Below are 18,351 nucleotides of genomic sequence, written 5' to 3'. Positions count from 1 at the left end.
ATGGATACAATCCCGAAAATAAGGATTTTTAAAAGAATATCAGTGACCTATGTTTCGAAAATAGAGTTATAAGTAGAATCTAAGCACTCCATCTTCTCGAAAGAAAAAAATGGTAACACGGGAGTAATGAGGATGTAGTTTAGAAATTCTGAGAAGTGGATGTATGGAGGCGTTTGTGATAAGATTTTTGGTTTGATATAAGAGATTTTTTAATTTCGGTGCGAACTCCACCCTAGTCCACTTAGGCTTAAATCAGGTACACATATGCTTCTTTAAACATGCCACTGGGTTACCTTTCTGTTTTCAAGAAAGGAATTCCGATAGTTCGCTACGTAGTCAACGAAGATCCATATTTGTCTTGTGTATCTTGAGTAGGGATGGTATCTCACTGAAGGCGGTACTGACGGTAAGGTATTGCAGGCGACCATTGATACGCTCGACCTGTTTTTATCTGGTGATGTGCTTATCTCCACAAGATGGCGGCCAGGTCAACGCCAGAAGTGAGGAGGCTACAGTAGGATACCACACCATGAAGGTGAGTACTTATTGTAATAGTTCTGCTCTTCTCGCTTATCTATCATGGTAAAGAAAATATTGCCCTTCGAAGTCATACTACAGGACTAATTACTTTTATAAAATGAGAATATGAACGATGAATTTTGATTTTGTAGAATTGTATTAAGTCGCTTTCTCACATTACGTTGTTGGTCTGACAGCGGTTGCGAAATAACCGTACTGAAACCAAATTTTCGTCAGCAAAATCTACTTCGTCCAGGGTGGAACTGGGGTGAAGAGGGTTGTAGACGGAAATAAATAAATAAATAAATAAAATAAATAAATAAATAAATAAATAAATAAATAAATAAATAAATAAATAAATAAATAAATAAATAAATAAATAAATAAATAAATTAATTAATTAATTAATTAATTAATTAAATAAAGGACAATGAGAGTCACTACCCTCCATAATATATATATTTTTTGCTAGGGGTTTTACGTCGCACCTACACAGATAGGTCTTATGGCGACGATGGGATAGGAAAGACTAGGAGTTGGAAGGAAGCGGCCGTGGCCTTAATTAAGGTACAGCCCCAGCATTTGCCTGGTGTGAAAATGGGAAACCACGGAAAACCATTTTCAGGGCTGCCGACAGTGGGATTCGAACCTACTATCTCCCGGATGCAAGCTCACAGCCGCGTGGCTCTACTCCGTAATATATTTTAAGCATACGTACTTGTGTTGGTTTAAAGGAATAACAATAAGAAGACAAGCGTTCATCTAAAAGTTAGTACTCAGTCTCGGGGGTTAAACACGATTAAAACCCAATCGTCTGTCATTATGAAATTGTTTTCCCCTGGTTTTCCACGTCAGCTTCCAGTAAATGACGGGAAGATTCAAAACATACAGACCACGGGTTTCTTCCTACGCGCGGTACAAACTCCACAGTCAAACAGGTTATCAAACTTAATACACACTAAATACAGGGGAATTTCGGCCCCAATGTCCTGAGCCCAATACATGCAGCAAGAATAAGTTGTTTTTCAAGTAGTACAGCAGAATTGTAATATTTCAACTCATAAACCCAAAATACTTCCCAGTACTGTACTGACAATATGAAATTCTAAAATAGTTACAGCTTTGATGCGATCGATATGTAGATGAAGGTTAGCTATTTCGGCATCTAATATTGTAATAATAATAATAATAATAATAATAATAATAATAATAATAATAATAACGAGAAAAGAGTGTTGTAATATTAACTACCTTTGAAATGTCATGGGTGTTATCTGGGATCAGACCGTAGATTAAGACCATTTCTCAGTCGAGCTATCTATTAAGTCTGACAAGCATATCTTACCAATGTATCAACACCGATATGATCCATTTTCAAACAGACTGTAACTGCAAGGCGAATCTCCCACCCAATTTCGAGGAAATGGAATTTGAATACGGTATTTTGAGTGTTTCAAAAGACCAGTACCACCATCACATTCCCACAACGAACACGCAGCGCAATCACAAACTCATGATGCACGTATCGAATCTTGCCTCTGTGTTGCATTTCTTTGTTATTACAAAACTCTTACACTGTACTATAAATGACAGATAGCAAGTGTATCGACGAAGACGTGTGAATCCTTTGGTTACAATCTTATGACTGAAAAAGAAAAGAACAAGACAAAATGGTTCAAGTGATGGGTATGCCATAGTAATACCAAACTCGTATTCATCAGAACTAGGGCTCGGGTGTTGAAGGAAAAAATATTCTATTTGATACCGGTATACTAATAATATTATATCTTTTACGTCTAACAACTTTTTTGACGGTTTTTGGAGACGCCGTAATGCCGAAGTTTTTTAAAGGTCAGTAAATCTACCGATACGTTCCTGACGAATTTGAACACCTTCAAATACCACCGGACTGAGCCAGGATCGAACCTGAGAAGTTGGGGTCAGAGGACCAGAGCCTCAACCGTCTGCGCCACTCAGCCCGGCATTTTATATATTAATTTGTTCATTTCGGGTCATTGTAGGTCACAAAATGGTGAGTTATTTGTACTTCTTTGCCCTCTTTAGGGTTTTTGGCTTATTGGTCTTTTTTTAGCACTTTTTAATGTCTTAGCAGCTTTTCTTACAACTTCACCTTCTTTCGACTACTTTTTTACTGCCCATTCTCAGTTCAAATCATTATGAGTTGATCGCCACTTAAACATATTTTATGTAGTAAATCAATACATTTGAACCACCTCTGAAATGAGGGAAAATTCCTTATTTGGCGACTGAAGCCGGTACGATTAAACAGCGGGCGCCTGCAAAAACCACAGGCCAGATAAGATTTAATGCTCGACTTCAGTTTGTGGAATATTTTAAATGATGCAAAAATAAATAAATAATAATAATGAAATGAAAAGATGAAGATAAAAATACGTGTATGTTAACAATAATAACAGTACTAGAATGAATTAAATAATCAAACCTAGTGATATTAAGGTAGAATGATATATATACAAAACACACACTCTAGATATACTAGTTGTACTAATTAAAGACAAAGACACCTCCGTACAGGCCATGAAGGCCCTTGGAGGAGTGGAAGGTAAAGGCTTCCATCATTGTTAACCTCGGCACGTGATGGGGTAGAGTGGTTAGCTCTACGCCCTGCCGCCTTTTCCCCCAGGAATTAACCTGGTACTCATTTTTGGTGTAGGCTGAGTGAAGCTCAGGGTCATATGCACCTCCGGAAGTGGAAATCTCGTTTCTTAAATTTTACGACTTCCTGACGGGGATTCGAACCAGAGCACGCCTTTACCGCCTCGGCCACGCAGCCCCTGTACTACTTAAAGAACGTTTAAAAAATACTGTATATAAATTTCAAGAAGATACGGAAATATCGCCTTCAGTGTAGAGGTGAAGAGAAGGAATAGTACGAAGAAGAAGAAGAAAATGACCTGTGAAAAGAGGGAAAACGTGATGAAGAGGAAGAAGGAAGGGTGTTTTGAGGTCACAACTAGATGATTCATTCATATTTTCCTAGTATTTCGACACAGCCATGTTCAAAATGCTTTTGACGTCTACTGCTAGGAGATTCCATTGTCGGACTATGTCTAGCCGAGTGCAGCCCTTTTAAGGCAGACCCTCCGATGAGGGAGGGTGGCATCTGCCATGTGTAGGTAACTGAGTGTTATTGTGGTGGAGGATAGTATTATGCGTATTGTGTGAGTTGCAGGGACGTTGGGGGCAGCACAAATACCCAGCCTCCGAGCCACTGGAATTAACCAATGAAGGTTAAAATTCCCCACCCGGCCGGGAATCGAACCCGGGACCCTCTGAACCGATGGCAAGTACGCCGACCATTCAGCCAACGAGTCGGAGGGACTGAGGTAACAGTGAATGATTTAACACATATCGTCAAGTACGGAACGAAATATTGTGTGTACTGCCTTGGAGTGCTGTATATACAGTATGTGTGTACTTCCGATGACTGACGAACGCCGTAAAGCCAGCGTGCGGAGCAGCTATCGTGAGTGTAAATGGAACAGTTTTAATTTCGTGTGGCTATTTCTAGCCGAGTGCAGCCCTTGTAAGGCAGATCCTCCGATGAGGGTGGGCGGCATCTGCCATGTGTAGGTAACTGCGTTTTATTGTGGTGGAGGATAGTGTTATGTGTAGTGTGTGAGTTGCAGGGATATTGGAGACAGCACAAACACCCAGCCTCCGAGCCACTGGAGTTAACCAATGAAGGTTAAAATTCCCGACCCGGCCGGGAATCGAACCCGTGACCCTCTGAACCGAAGGCAAGTACGCTGACCATTCAGCCAACGAGTCGGACAATGGAACAGTGTTAATGGTCGTTATTGTGAGGAGCATTGTCCTGCTGTTTAACCTTGCTGAGCTGTTGTTGTTTATTTGTTCACTGTATTTGACTGTGTGAATTACTGGACTTTCCCTGGAGTCGAACAAAGGAACGGTCATCGTGTGTTGTCGGGTCAGCAGCCCTGAGTTCAAACCTAGCTGTCTGCACGGAGCTGCTGTGTGGGGTGACTGGACTTGGAGAAGTGAAAGGCGAGCCTGTTGATAAAGGTACAGGCCTACTACCAAAATCGCCGCTTGATGTGAAGAGAATAGAGACTTGTAAATAGTCAGCAATTATTGGCGTCTGATTCATGGCTGAATAGAATTGTGTGTGTACATGAGTGTGAGCATTTATTAGGCCATCCTGAAATAAATTAGAGCGATAAATCAGATTTTGCTTTATTCGTAACAATTTGTTTTTACAATTTGCTTTACGTCACACGGTTACAGATAGGTCTTATGGCGACGATGGGATATGAAAAGGCTAGGGGTGGGAAAGAAGCGACCTTGGTCTTAAGTTAGGTACAGCCCCAGCATTTGCCTGGTGTGGAAATGGGAAACCACGGAAAACCATTTTCAGGGCTGCCGAAAGTAGGGTTCGAACCCGCTATCTCCCGAATGCAAGCTGATAGCAATGTGACCCAAACCGAACATCCACTTGCTCGGTTATTCGTCAAAAATCGTTCTTTTGTATTTACGGTGTTACTCTTCTCAGCAGGTAATAAATGTCATTTTCTAACATTCGTAGATTTAAAAAAAAATATAGAAAACGTCTCCAATGCACAGATCTTGTAGCGAATGATTGACAGGTCCACCATATTTACGACTTAAAATTTATTCTCGCACTGAGCATTTTTTCTTTGTTCATTCACGTGTTCCTGTTCATCATTGTAGTTAAATAAGTGATAAGCAGGTTGTAGATGGCACGTCATTATTAAAAAAATGTGCTGTCCTCAACAGCTGACCACAGGAGCCTCACGTACGGTAGTTACCTTGGCGCAAGTACGTAAAATTCAGTAATGCAACTAGCGTAGTGTAAACACTCAATGCCACATTTCTTTGGCCGGTCTATGGGTGGTTTTCGAGTGGCGCAACAAGAAGAAACGGATCGGAATATTCTGTGTATGATGAAGAGAAAGAAAAAAGGATGTTTTGAGGTCACAACTAGATGATTCATTCATATTTTCCTAGTATGTGTGTGTACATGTGTGTGGGCATTTATTAGGTCATTGTGAAATAAATTAGAGGGATAAATCAGATTGTGCTTTATTTCGTAACAGTTTGCTTTTACAATCTGCTTTACGTATGTAATGTAAATAATAGAACACGTCTCCAATGCACAGCTCTTGTAGCAAATTATTGGCAGGTCCACCATATTTACGACTTAAAATCTATTCTCGCACTGAACATTCTTTCTTTGTTCATTCACGTGTTCCTGTTCATCACTGGAGTGAAAGAAGTGATAAGATTATTATTATTATTATTATTATTATTATTATTATTATTATTGTTGTTGTTATTATCATCATCATCATCATCATCATCATCTGTTTACCCTCCAGGTTCGGTTTTTCCCTCGGACTTAGCGAGGGATCCCACCTCTACCGCCTCAGGGGCAGTGTCCTGGAGCTTCAGACTCTTGGTCGGGGGATACAACTGGGGAGTATGACCAGTACCTCGCCCAGGCGGCCTCACCTGCTATGCTGAACAGGGGCCTTGTGGAGGGATGGGAAGATTGGAAGGGATAGGCAAGGAAGAGGGAAGGAAGCGGCCGTGGCCTTAAGTTAGGTACCATCCCGGCATTGGCCTGGATGAGAAGTGGGAAACCACGGAAAACCACTTCCAGGATGGCTGAGGTGGGAATCGAACCCACCTCTACTCAGTTGACCTCCCGAGGCTGAGTGGACCCAGTTCCAGCCCTCGTACCACTTTTCAAATTTCGTGGCAGAGCCGGGAATCGAACCCGTACCTCCGGGGGTGGCAGCTAATCACGCTAACCACTACACCACAGAGGCGGACTGTTATTATTATTATTAACAATATATGCCTTTGCTGGTGAGATATATTGTTTACAGTGCACTATGCCTTCTGGTATAGGCTAGAATAAATATGTTACTTTCATTGCCCTGTCTCAGTCTCAACCTTGGCTTTGACAATATCAAAGTGACCGAGGTATGAGCAATGCTAGTAATACCATCCCTTATGCAGCCAGTCCCTGTTATGAATGGTGTGTGTCGGTTGGTGCATGCATTTCAGTGGGCTTGGCAGACTGATATGTAATAGCAACTTCTGCCACAGCGAGGAAAGCAACGACAAACTACCTCACTCCTCATTTCCCCAAGTATGCCCCTTCAATGACAACTAGGCTATCCATGACAGCTGTTGGCGGAGCTGTGGAGAATCAAACCAGCCTTTGGACTGAATACCGAACATACATGCACATGCATAAACAAAATAACAATCCTTATAGTCCGTTTGTTGATACAAGGCCGAGGATAAGGTGAAATAAATTTATAAGGAATGTTTTACGGTCGGTTGCCCTTCCTGTCGCCAACTTCAGCAGAGCGCTAATGAAGATCAAATGAATGATGGTGAATGAAACTGGGTAAAGTACTGGAAAAAATCGGCTGTGGCGTATGAAGAGCAGCTGACCCGGCATTTGCCTGGAAGTGTAAATAGGAAACGACAGAAAACCATTCTCAGGACAGCGGGGTTCGAACCCACAGGTCTCCCTAATGCAGAGCTTAGCTCCATAGCCGTAACGCGTTAACATGCATGGCCACTCCGCTCGGTAGAGATAACTGAGACAACCGCAAGAGAAACCAACAATCTTGAGCAGTGCACTGTAATCTGTGTTTGACATACACGTATTTACACTGCTTATGTCCACGTCACAGAACATGTCCATATCGTCAACATTAGTATCTCCGAAAGTACTGTAGACAGTAACAGTAACGTTAAACAAATTTTGTTAACCATAATTTTCCGTCTAGCTGCCTGCTCCATGGCTAAATGGTTAGCGTGCTGGCCTTTGGTCACAGGGGTCCTGAGTTCGATTCCCGGCAGGGTCGGGAATTTTAACCATCATTAGTTAATTTCCCTGGCACGGGGGCTGGGTGTATGTGTTGTCTTCATCATCATTTCATCCTCATCACGACGCGCAGGTCGCCTACGATGTCAAATAAAAAGACCTGCACCTGGCGAGCCGAACCCGTCCTGGGATATCCCGGCACTAAAAGCCATACGGCATTTCATTTCATTTCCGCCTAGCTGGTAATTCGATAAGAAAAATATGTATGCTCTAGTTTTAAAAATATAACTGTTCTGAAACGAGTATTTCTGCGTTTACCGGAGTACGTTTATCCTCTCAGTTTGTGAGCCCCTTACGTGAAAACAATCGTGTGAAATCAGTTCTTCGATATCTTGTTCAGTCTCGTAATTATTTCAAGTCACAAAGTTAGGTGAAATGTACTGGATAATACCAATGTATTTATGTGTGTGAATGCGCCAAACAAAATTATTAAAAACACCGGCAACGCTTAGCGGGTTGTGCACGATGGGTAACTGATTTTTTTTTCAAGACGGAGCTCATGTTCGGAAATGTATGGTTTGGGCGCAGTGAAGGTGTCCGATTTCGACAACGCCTCGGATAGGGAAAGAGTGTACGTTCCACATTTTGTCACGAAACTTCCACCAACCTAAGAAGAACATCGCATCGTGCATTGAATTCCAAAATGGCGTTCGAACTGTCGACCTCCCACTTGTTTACAGAGCCTGCAGGTACTGCACAGTATTTGAGAATGTGCGTTAATGTCTCCACTCCACTGCCCATGTGGGCCCTGTAATCAAGTAAGAGACCGACAGTTAGAATAGAGAATAATAGATTATTTCGTCTGGGTAAATGAAGGACATTTATGTCCCCTCTTCCATTTAACCAGAAAGTACAATATTATTATTGTTATTATTTACACAATTATAACAGGACTATAGTATTCACAAAATGTTAACAGCTAAATTATATTATCCTTAATAATAACAGTTCGTTTATACACAGTGTAAAGGCCTAGCTTGAAATAAGGCTAATCGACAACATACGAACAAAAATCTAGGAGTTCATCTATTGCCTAGTAGATTTCGGTGACAACGTTGGCTCTGACAGAGACAGGTAGTGAATTCCACTGTCGTATTAAAGAAATGAATTAGTCATTTGAGAAACAACATAAATTATTTTCCTCCAAACTGAGTAGAGGGTATATCCGTATTCTGCAGTGATAAATGCACCTTTTTACTGCAGAAACAACATAATTCAGGCTTCAACTGCATTGATGAGCAAGATATAGATTTCCGCGTTTCTCTGAGTAAAGCCATAAGTCAATGACTAGAGTTGTTTCTGTAGTAAGCAGCTGACTACGTCACAACATATTCCTCCATGACGAGAACTCCTCTATTTGTTTCTCCATGGCTTCACCATGGCAGCTTGTTTATTTGTACTGTGAATGTATTAGAGGTTACCGGTACGGTATTTCAGAATATTTATATGCAGTTTTGTGCAGTTTATGACGTATATTGGAAATACTTGTATGTGAAATGGATGTGTCAGACGTTGCTGTAACTACAAAGCTTGTCAACAAGAAAAGACGAAAAGTTGAGTGAAATGGTAGTTAGGGAAGGCCTAAAATTTAATTCTGGAATATATGTGTTATAAGTGGTCGTATCTTATTGAAAATCTATATGAAAAGTCCGGGAATAAGTCGCTATAATCTAAGCCATAAATAAATTTATTCACGCTGAGAAAAATGGTAGTTTAGGGGAAGGCCTAACATTTAATTCTCGAATATTTATGTTATTAATGGTCGTATCTTAACGAAAATCGGTAGGCGAAGTCGGGGAATAAATCGCTACAATCTAGGCCATAAATAATTGTCTTGAAGCTAAGAAAAATGGTAGTTTAGGGAAGACATAAAATGCAATTTTCAAATATTTATGTTATTAATGGTCCTATCTTAATGAAAATCGGTATGCAAAGTCGGAAAATAAATCGCTATAATGAAGGCCATAAATAATTTTATTCACGCTGAGTGAAATGGTAGTTTAGGTGAAGTCCTAAAATTTAATTATCAAATATTTATGTTATTAGTGGTCCTATCTTAATGAAAATCGGTATGCAAAGTCGGGAAATAAGTCGCTATAATGAAGGCCATAAATAATTTTATTCACGCTTTGTGAAATGGTAGTTTAGGGGAAGTCCTAGCATTTAATTCTCAAATATTTATATTATTAGTGGTCGTATCGATAAACACCACATAACTAAAGTTGTATAGCATTAAATTTCCGATCATTTATGTCTGATACATTGTTATTGTACCGGCTATGGTCACAGAGATATTCATGAATTTGTAGTTTTGTTTATAAGTCCATATGAGCGCTGAGTCGCGAGAAAACGGGTAAACAGAATTTAATGAAAATCGGTATGTAAATTCGGAGAATAAGGAACTACAGTCCACGCTCTAAATCATTTTATATCACGCCCTAATATCACAGAGTCGAAAGAAAACTAAATGTGAAGGCCTACAATATAGAAAGCTCATGAAATTGATCAACAATAACATTACGTTGACCATTGTTTGTTGTGATGTGCTTTGTGTCTTCTGTTGCTACTCATCTCAGATAGATAGGATTACTGCTGCGTACCGAGTATTTTTTAATTTGCCTTACGTCGCACCGACACAGATAGGTCTTATGGTGACGATGGGATAAGAAAGGGCTAGGAATGTGAAGGAAGTGGCCTTGGCCTCATTAAGGTACAGCCCCCAGCATTTGCCTGGTGTGTAAATGGGGAAATCATAGAATACCATCTTCAGTGCTGCCGACAGTGGAGTTCAAATCCACTATCTCCCGGATGCAAACTCACAGATGCGCGACCAACTCGCCCGGTCGTACCGAGTATAACAGCCTGCCTGAATATTGGCGGGAAGTAGTTGGGGAGTTAGATAACTTTTTTCTTTAGCATGCCATTCCTCTGGTTCATAAATTTTCTGATCATAATGGTACGTAACCCACCGGTCATCATTGCATTCGAACTATTCAATCCCTACACTGATTGGAATGAGCAGTGTGCGTATCTAACGGAATAATGACAGAGGAGTGTTCACGACTGTCTGCGGCTTGGTCATTCCAGCTCTGGAACTTTGGACTGTTGGATCGGCACCGTAGTACTGTTCGTTAAAAGTGAGAAAATGTCCTGTTTTTCATTTGATCGAGTAATTTATATTATAATTATGCTTTTAATCGCCACTTTCCTACTGACGTTTTTGTAATGACCTATGTTGACTTCAGTTAGGAAAACCACAAGGTCAGTCTTTCCGAAAATCCTGTAGCGAAGCACGGGTACATCAGCTAGTTTGTACATAAAAACAGTGTACACAATTGATAGCTTTTCGTATGTGCGTCTTTGTGAATACAGCGACGTTCAATGTAAGCCACAAGTTCAACACATCTGTTGATCTTCCAACTATCTATGAGAAGAAAATGGAGGACATACTGAAATTTTAACCATGTTTATAAGATGTTCAGATCATTTACCGAGAGATTTTGGCACGGCCTACCTTTGGAAAGGAATCTGCTACAGAGTATAAGATTTTAGGTTGAGAATAGACGTGGTTTTCATGTGCTCTTTAGCAATACACACTGTACCGGAGGTACACCAGCCCCGCGCATTTAAATAAGCGCCTTGGAGAATGACATCTGAAATATAAACCTCGCAACAACTAGTACACGGAGTTTGAACATTTCTCAACAGATGTCGCTGCTATAAACTTTAGTTGTGCCCTCTGGTGTGAAGATGAACGATTAAAATTCAAAGAGTAATTTTGTATGTAAAGGTTTCCTAAACTGGAATTTTTCGTTTTTTTTTCTGTTAACAACACTTTTAGCTCTTCCGCCAACTTTAGGCGTTAGCCAATCAGAAATTTCGTACGTTTATTTAATTACCAATGATAAAATTTTGATATTTATTTGATTATCCAATGAGAATTGGGGGTGTGACAAGGCTTTAGCCCAGAGTTTTCTGGAACTTTCTCCTCGGCTATAAAAGCTGGCATATTTTCGGACCAGGTTGTCTTTGTAATCGCTCCAGTCTGAGTGTATGTTCGTAACGGAGGCGGGGGTCCTCCTTATCCATCTTCGGGAGGTCCACCAGCTCAAGGTAATGGCAGATCCTGTTTAGAATCTGATAGTGTTTCAAAGCTAGCTTGAGGGGAGCAGTACTCGACCAGCAGTATGGCCCGCCATCCATGTGTGATTTCCTGGTACTTTTTTTTAACGTCGTTACAACTTCGTATTGCCTAATGTTCGCTGATTATTTGAAGTCTCAGAATATCACAATAATGCACATCTGTACTTGACAAGAATTAACAAATAACAAACGAATGAACCACACAAACGTATATCACATTTTTATACAGTCTATCTTAGTTTGTTTCTAAATTTAGTTTAATTTACTCTTGGCACTTCCAGCACTTCACACTTACAGAACACTACTTAGCTGCTCTACATATTCTCCCAACCATCGCTTCCTTTGCGGACATTGAATGCACATTAAAACATAGTCACTTATCTCGGACATTCTGTCGAGGGCACTGTAAGGCTCAGAAGATTTCAGTACACAGTCGACGTAACAACCTAACAGAAACACGACAGCACTGTTTAGTTGCGGTGATTGGAACCTAAATACAGGGCGGATCACCCATTCAGGTGCGATGTATGTATTCGGACGTCCGATGATACACTTTAGCGTCTGTTTAAATTTATTCCATGTCAGTCGAATCTGCGTACAAGTTGTAAGTCGGTGGTGGATTGTATCTGTATGTTGACAGAAGTTGCACAAGTCCGTCTCCAGCATATGAATGTGATGAAGTCTGCTGTTTGTCGGTATAATGTCATTGATTACTTTATACCAGCTTTCTTTTACTGCGTCTGGAAGGATGCGATGGGAGATATTCCTCCATACTCTATTCCAGTTGATTACCATAGCTGCTTTCGTTATGTGTGGGGCTAAATACTGTTAAGATAGTATACAGCGATAAACTTTTTTCGTTGAGACATCTGGAGATGTGACGACGTCTTTTGGCATATAACTCAGCTCGACTCTCAGATATCTTGCGTGAGGTGCATGATGATGGATGTCATAATACGGCGTCAACTCGAAAGACCCGCACGAGGCCCGCTGGTGGGTTAATGCATTGTGGAAGACTGCACCATCTCATGAGGAAGTTCTTCGATTTATGATTCCCTACTTTGTGAAAGAGCTTTAAGTGTCTTGTTAGAAACAAGGTTTTTGCTTTCTCTTGGACGTCAATTAGTCCCAGCCCACCCTGGGATTTAGGGAAGGTGAGTGTACTTCTGGCAAGTAGTATTAGTGATCCTTGCCAAATGAACCAACCAACAACCGAAATTAGACGTTTTTTACCTCTGCTTTCCACGGATAACTCCGTAACAAGTGGTAGCAGAGCGTGGTTGAAGGTGCGGGCTGGAATAGGTCTCAACTAAAAAATTAAAGTTAATTTAAAACTTTAACAAAGGTTATATTGTCTTTTCCAAAATCACTCACTAACAAAGTATAACAGGTACCAAGTAACAGAACAACGAATTAAGAAATTACAAATTACAGTTCGTTACAGGATTTGGGCTTCGAGCCCCGTTTTACATTCCTGAGCCCTCAGCTCACAACCACAAATTACCAAAGGGCAGAAAACCCCTTCATACCAAGGAGCAATTGCCCCTAATTAGAATGTCAAGCCTCCTAGAGGCACGCAGAGATCATATTTGGATAGAGCAGTCCCGCTCTCAATTTTACAAGCCTATCAAAGGCCACAACAAACTTCACTCCTAACTGCCCTCAAGGCAAACATACAGTGAAACAGGGGTATCTTGTACCCAACCTACAGGGCCTTCACATGAAGGAAACAAAACTTTGGGTTAATTAAATGGCCCAAAAAACCAAATTGACTGGAGGCGTAGCTTGCACTCCTACATGAAACTTCTTAAAACCTAGGTGGCACCCGGCCAGTTATACAGGGGCTAATCCCATACTAGGGAGGTAACTCGTAGAAGAATAATTTATTACATTAAGAAGAGAAGAAAATCGGTTATGAAAACGCAGTCACCTCAAAACAACATGAGTGGGAGCTCGAGAGGGTTAAGCACTCTCTATCCCAAATTGCGGTTAATTTACATGAATAAAGTAAGGTTTACATTGAAAAGGATTCGAACCTTCCCCGCGGGTTAAAACTGCTGAGGTAGCAAGAAATAAAGTTCTTAAACGGCCATTATCTTGTTGATGAACTGCTGCCCGAAGAAAGAGGCGCTTCCCGCCCCCTGCTACATAATCACACACTAAGCAAGTTGTCGATGAAGTGGCGATGAGCCATGAACCTCAACAGTTTTATACGCTCGGGGAAAGTTCGAGACCTTTCGTGAATAAAACAGTCCCGCACACTACCTTTTATTGGTCGGCTAAAGATTACATGTCAAAACTGAAGAAGAAATCTAGGATTGGTGGAAAATTAATTTAGAAAATTTAGGATTGGCTGAATTTAAAACTGGCGGAAACAGAGATCAATATTGCCAACCCAAAAAATGAAAGAAAGAAATTTAACAAAGAACAAACTTATGGATACAAAATTTCTTCAAAAACAGTTCGTTCACTTGGCACCAGGGTGCACAGTTATAGTTTTTATGTAGTGACATCTAGAAGAGAATGTTCACACTCCTTGCTACAGAGCAAACAAACACAAATCGAAATAGACACAGTTCAGAACACTTCAAAATTTACAGAAGTGACATCTTCCAAGAAACCTTTGATTTAATACAGATTTTAAAGTTCAGAGTTTCTCTTGTAGGGGATACTTTTTAGGCGCACAATTTAAATTTGCGGGGTCGGGGTGTACCAACCGGTACAGACCAACCACGCTCTGCTACCACTTGTTACGGAGTTATCCGTGGAAAGCAAAGGTGAAAGAAGGTGCGGGCTGGAATAGGTCTCAACTACAAAATTAAAGTTAATTTAAAACTTTAACAAAGGTTATATTTTCTTTTCCAAAATCACTCAATAACAAAGTATAACAGGTACCAAGTAGCAGAACAACGAATTAAGAAATTACAAATTACAGTTCGTTACAGGATTTGGGCTTCGAGTCCCGTTTTACATTCCTGAGCCCTCAGCTCACAACCACAAATTACCAAAGGGCAGAAAACCCCTTCATACCAAGGAGCAATTGCCCCTAATTAGAATGTCAAGCTTCCTAGAGGCACGCAGAGATCAAATTTGGAAAGAGCAGTCCCGCTCTCAATTTTACAAGCCTATCAAAGGCCACAACAAACTTCACTCCTAACTGCCCTCAAGGCACACCTAGAGGACCTTCACATGAAGAAAACAAAATTTTGGGTTAATTAAATGGCCCAAAGAACCAAATTGACTGGAGGCGTAGCTTGCACTCCTACATGAAACTTCTTAAAACCTAGGTGGCACTCGGCCAGTTATACAGGGACTAATCCCATACTAGGGAGGTGACTCGTAGAAGAATAATTTATTACATTAAGAAGAGAAGAAAATCGGTTATGAAAACGCAGTCACCTCAAAACAACATGAGTGGGAGCTCAAGAGGTTTAAGCACTCTCTATCCCAAATTGCGGTTAATTTACATGAATAAAGTAAGGTTTACATTGAAAAGGATTCGAACCTTCCCCGCGGGTTAAAACTGCTGAGCTAGCAAGAAATAAAGTTCTTAAACGGCCATTACCTTGTTGATGAACTGCTGCCCGAAGAAAGAGGCGCTTCCCGCCCCCTGCTACATAATCACACACTAAGCAAGTTGTCGATGAAGTGGCGACGAGCCATGAACCTCAGCAGTTTTATACGCTCGGGGAAAGTTCGAGACCTTTCGTGAATAAATCAGTCCCGCCCGCTACCTTTTATTGGTCGGCTAAAGATTACATGTCAAAACTGAAGAAGAAATCTAGGATTGGTGGAAAATTAATTTAGAAAATTTAGGATTGGCTGAATTTAAAACTGGCGGAAACAGAGATCAATATTGCCAACCCAAAAAATGAAAGAAAGAAATTTAACAAAGAACAAACTTATGGATACAAAATTTCTTCAAAAACAGTTCGTTCACTTGGCACCAGGGTGCACAGTTATAGTTTTTATGTAGTGACATCTAGAAGAGAATGTCCACACTTCTTGCTACAGAGCAAACAAACACAAATCGAAATAGACACAGTTCAGAACACTTCAATATTTACAGAAGTGACATCTTCCAAGAAACCTTTGATTTAATACAGATTTTAAAGTTCAGAGTTTCTCCTGTAGGGGATACTTTTTAGGCGCACAATTTAAATTTGCGGGGTCGGGGTGTACCAACCAGCCTGACCACTAGATATGTAGAAGTGAACCAATTCCTTGACCTCCATGTTCACCTGATCTAAACCCGTTGGACTTATACATGTGGGTTCACCAAGTCGTTGGTTTACCCGACTACTGCGGCGATGTTGTCCAGGCTTACCGAATGATACGTACAATGCTGGGCATTTTTGACGCAAGAGAAGCCTGCACTTCTTGTAAGGTAGGCCTACTGAACATAGTGCATCATTACAGGGAATTCAAACCAAATTATAGCGCTGCCGGGTTGAGAGGCTCAGACGGTTGAGGCGCTGGCCTTCTGATCCCAACTTGGCAGGTCCGATCCTGGCTCAGTCCGGTGGTTTTTGAAGGTGCTCAAATACGTGTCAGCCTCGTGTCAGTAGATTTACTGGCACGTAAAAGAACTCTCGCGGGAAGACAAAATTCCGGCACCACGGCATCTCTGAAAACCGCCAAGAAGTAGTTATCGGGACGAAAAAACAATAACATTATTATTACTAAATTATAGCAAATAACATTCAAGTTTACGATACTCGAGAGTATAATATCTCAGTAATTACGAATTTCTGGATCCATATTTACATAATCTATTCGTCTTCCCTACATAACATATCAGGAAACCAAACCTTCAATTTTACCTGCATTTTTTAAACACTTCGCATCAGTAACGTACGCAAACACCTTTCGGGCTGTCAAATAATTTTCACCTAAAATAATTGCCACTCTTAACATGATTCCAGATGTTGCTCGTCGTCATCCTAGCCACCACACTGACGAGGGTGTCTTCGACCTCGGTGTGTGACACATGTGAATGTATAGGTCTGGAGCAGTTGAAGCTCATCAACTGTTCCTCGCGAGGTCTGCACCACACCTTCCCAAATGAGACTCTATGGTCCATGGATGCACAGTCACAGGTGAGTGATATTCTGGCCACTTGTTCAACCAGGAAGCTAATACTCATTTTTCGTAGATTTCACCCTTAGGACATATTATAAGATACATTTCAAACGTTCCTTAAATTCAAATATCTCGCAGAGTCGTGAGCTGAGTGCTCAACAGTACCTAATTTTCGTCAGTAATATTTTCGAAGGAGAAGTGTTACGGAAGAAAGGGAATACTTTGTCTCCTGGTATGAGCTGGGTCAAGTCTGCTATTTGCATTGTTCTGTCTCAGTCTCATCCTTGACCTTGACAATATGAAAGTGGCTGAGGTATGAGCGATGTCGGTAATGCCATTCCTAATGCAGCCAGTCGCTGTAGTGAATGATGAATCACTTGGCTTGGCAGACTGATATTTGTCACATTTGTCACAGCACATTCTCGCTAGGCGAAGAAAGCAACGGGAAACGACCTCATTCCTCATTTACCAAGCACGTCTCTTGAGTAATGCCTGGACAGCCAACAATTCAATAAAAACTCATTTTACATGAAATAAAAATAAATTTATGAAATCATTTCAGTATGACTTGTAGGAGTTACATATCAGAAGACGAATTTCTTAATGTAACGACAGAACATAACAAATATATGTTTATTTCATTTCAAAATAGTTATATTTTTTTGAAAATGTGTTTACATGAAAAATGTTGACTTCTTTTCTTCTTGTTTTTTAAACTCTCTTGATGTTAAAACCCACTTCATACAACTTCTATTCCAATATGGCAAAGAATTTATACAGAGTGACCATGACCGACCGTTTCAAACTACAGTGGAGTCCGGCTCCATAGCTAAATGGTTAGCATGCTGGCCTTTGGTGACAAGGGTCCACGGTTCGATTCCCGCCAGGTTCGGGAATTTTAACCATAATTGCTTAATTCCGCTGGCACGGGGACTGGGTATATCTGTTGACTTCATCATCATTTCATCCTCATCACGACGCGCAGGTCGCCCACGGGAGTCAAATCGAAAGATCTGCACCTGGCGAGCCGAAGTCCTCGGATACTTCTCGGCACTAAAAGCCATACGCCATTATGATACATAGGTGTCATGTGGCAGGGTAAATAAGGTGTTTTGATTCAGTCTGAGCCTCTCTGTATATTCTCTATTTCTTAATCCATCCACCGTCCAGAGTTAGTTTTTCCCTCGGACTCAGCGAGGGATCCCACCTCCACCGCCTCAAGGGCAGTGTCCTGGAGTGTGAGACTTTGGGTTGGGGATACAACTGGGGAGGATGACCAGTACCTCGCCCAGGCGGGCCTCACTTGCTATGCTGAACAGGGCCTTGTCGTGGTATGGGAACATTGGAAGTGATAGACAAGGAAGAGGGAAGAAAGCGGCTGTGGCCTTAAGTTGGGCTTATTTATTCCTGTCAGTAGCACAATATAGATTACAGATGCAAATTAGATTAAATATATGAAATTACCATATTTACATAAATTTAAACAGTTATTTATAAGATGTCGGCCCAGAATTTGGCCACGTTAACAACACTGGCCTCTGCCAGATCAAGTTCTGTGCATTCCGGCATTTGCCTGGAAGAGAAGTGGGAAACAACGGAAAACCATTTCGAAGGACGGTCGAGGTGGGAGTCGAACACCCCACCCCCCACCTTTCTACTTAGATGACCTTCCGAGT

The 18,351-nt window shown here is 41.0% G+C and overlaps 1 protein-coding gene across 1 annotated transcript in view; it reads left to right on the top strand.

Moving 5' to 3' along the window:
- Positions 1–468: 468 nt before the first annotated feature.
- Positions 469–18,351, top strand: part of LOC136856857 (leucine-rich repeat neuronal protein 1) — a 61,266-nt gene continuing 43,383 nt past the window's right edge. The window contains exons 1-2 of the mRNA XM_067135055.2: positions 469–535; positions 16,519–16,692. Of these exons, the coding sequence (XP_066991156.2) occupies positions 530–535; positions 16,519–16,692 (180 nt within the window). The 5' untranslated portion in view covers positions 469–529. The remainder of the gene's footprint in view (positions 536–16,518; positions 16,693–18,351) is intronic.

This window comes from Anabrus simplex, chromosome 1, assembly GCF_040414725.1.
Source record: "Anabrus simplex isolate iqAnaSimp1 chromosome 1, ASM4041472v1, whole genome shotgun sequence".
NCBI lineage: Eukaryota > Metazoa > Arthropoda > Insecta > Orthoptera > Tettigoniidae > Anabrus > Anabrus simplex.
Note: the sequence above shows the minus strand (reverse complement) of the source record. Positions and strands in the feature narration are given on the sequence as shown.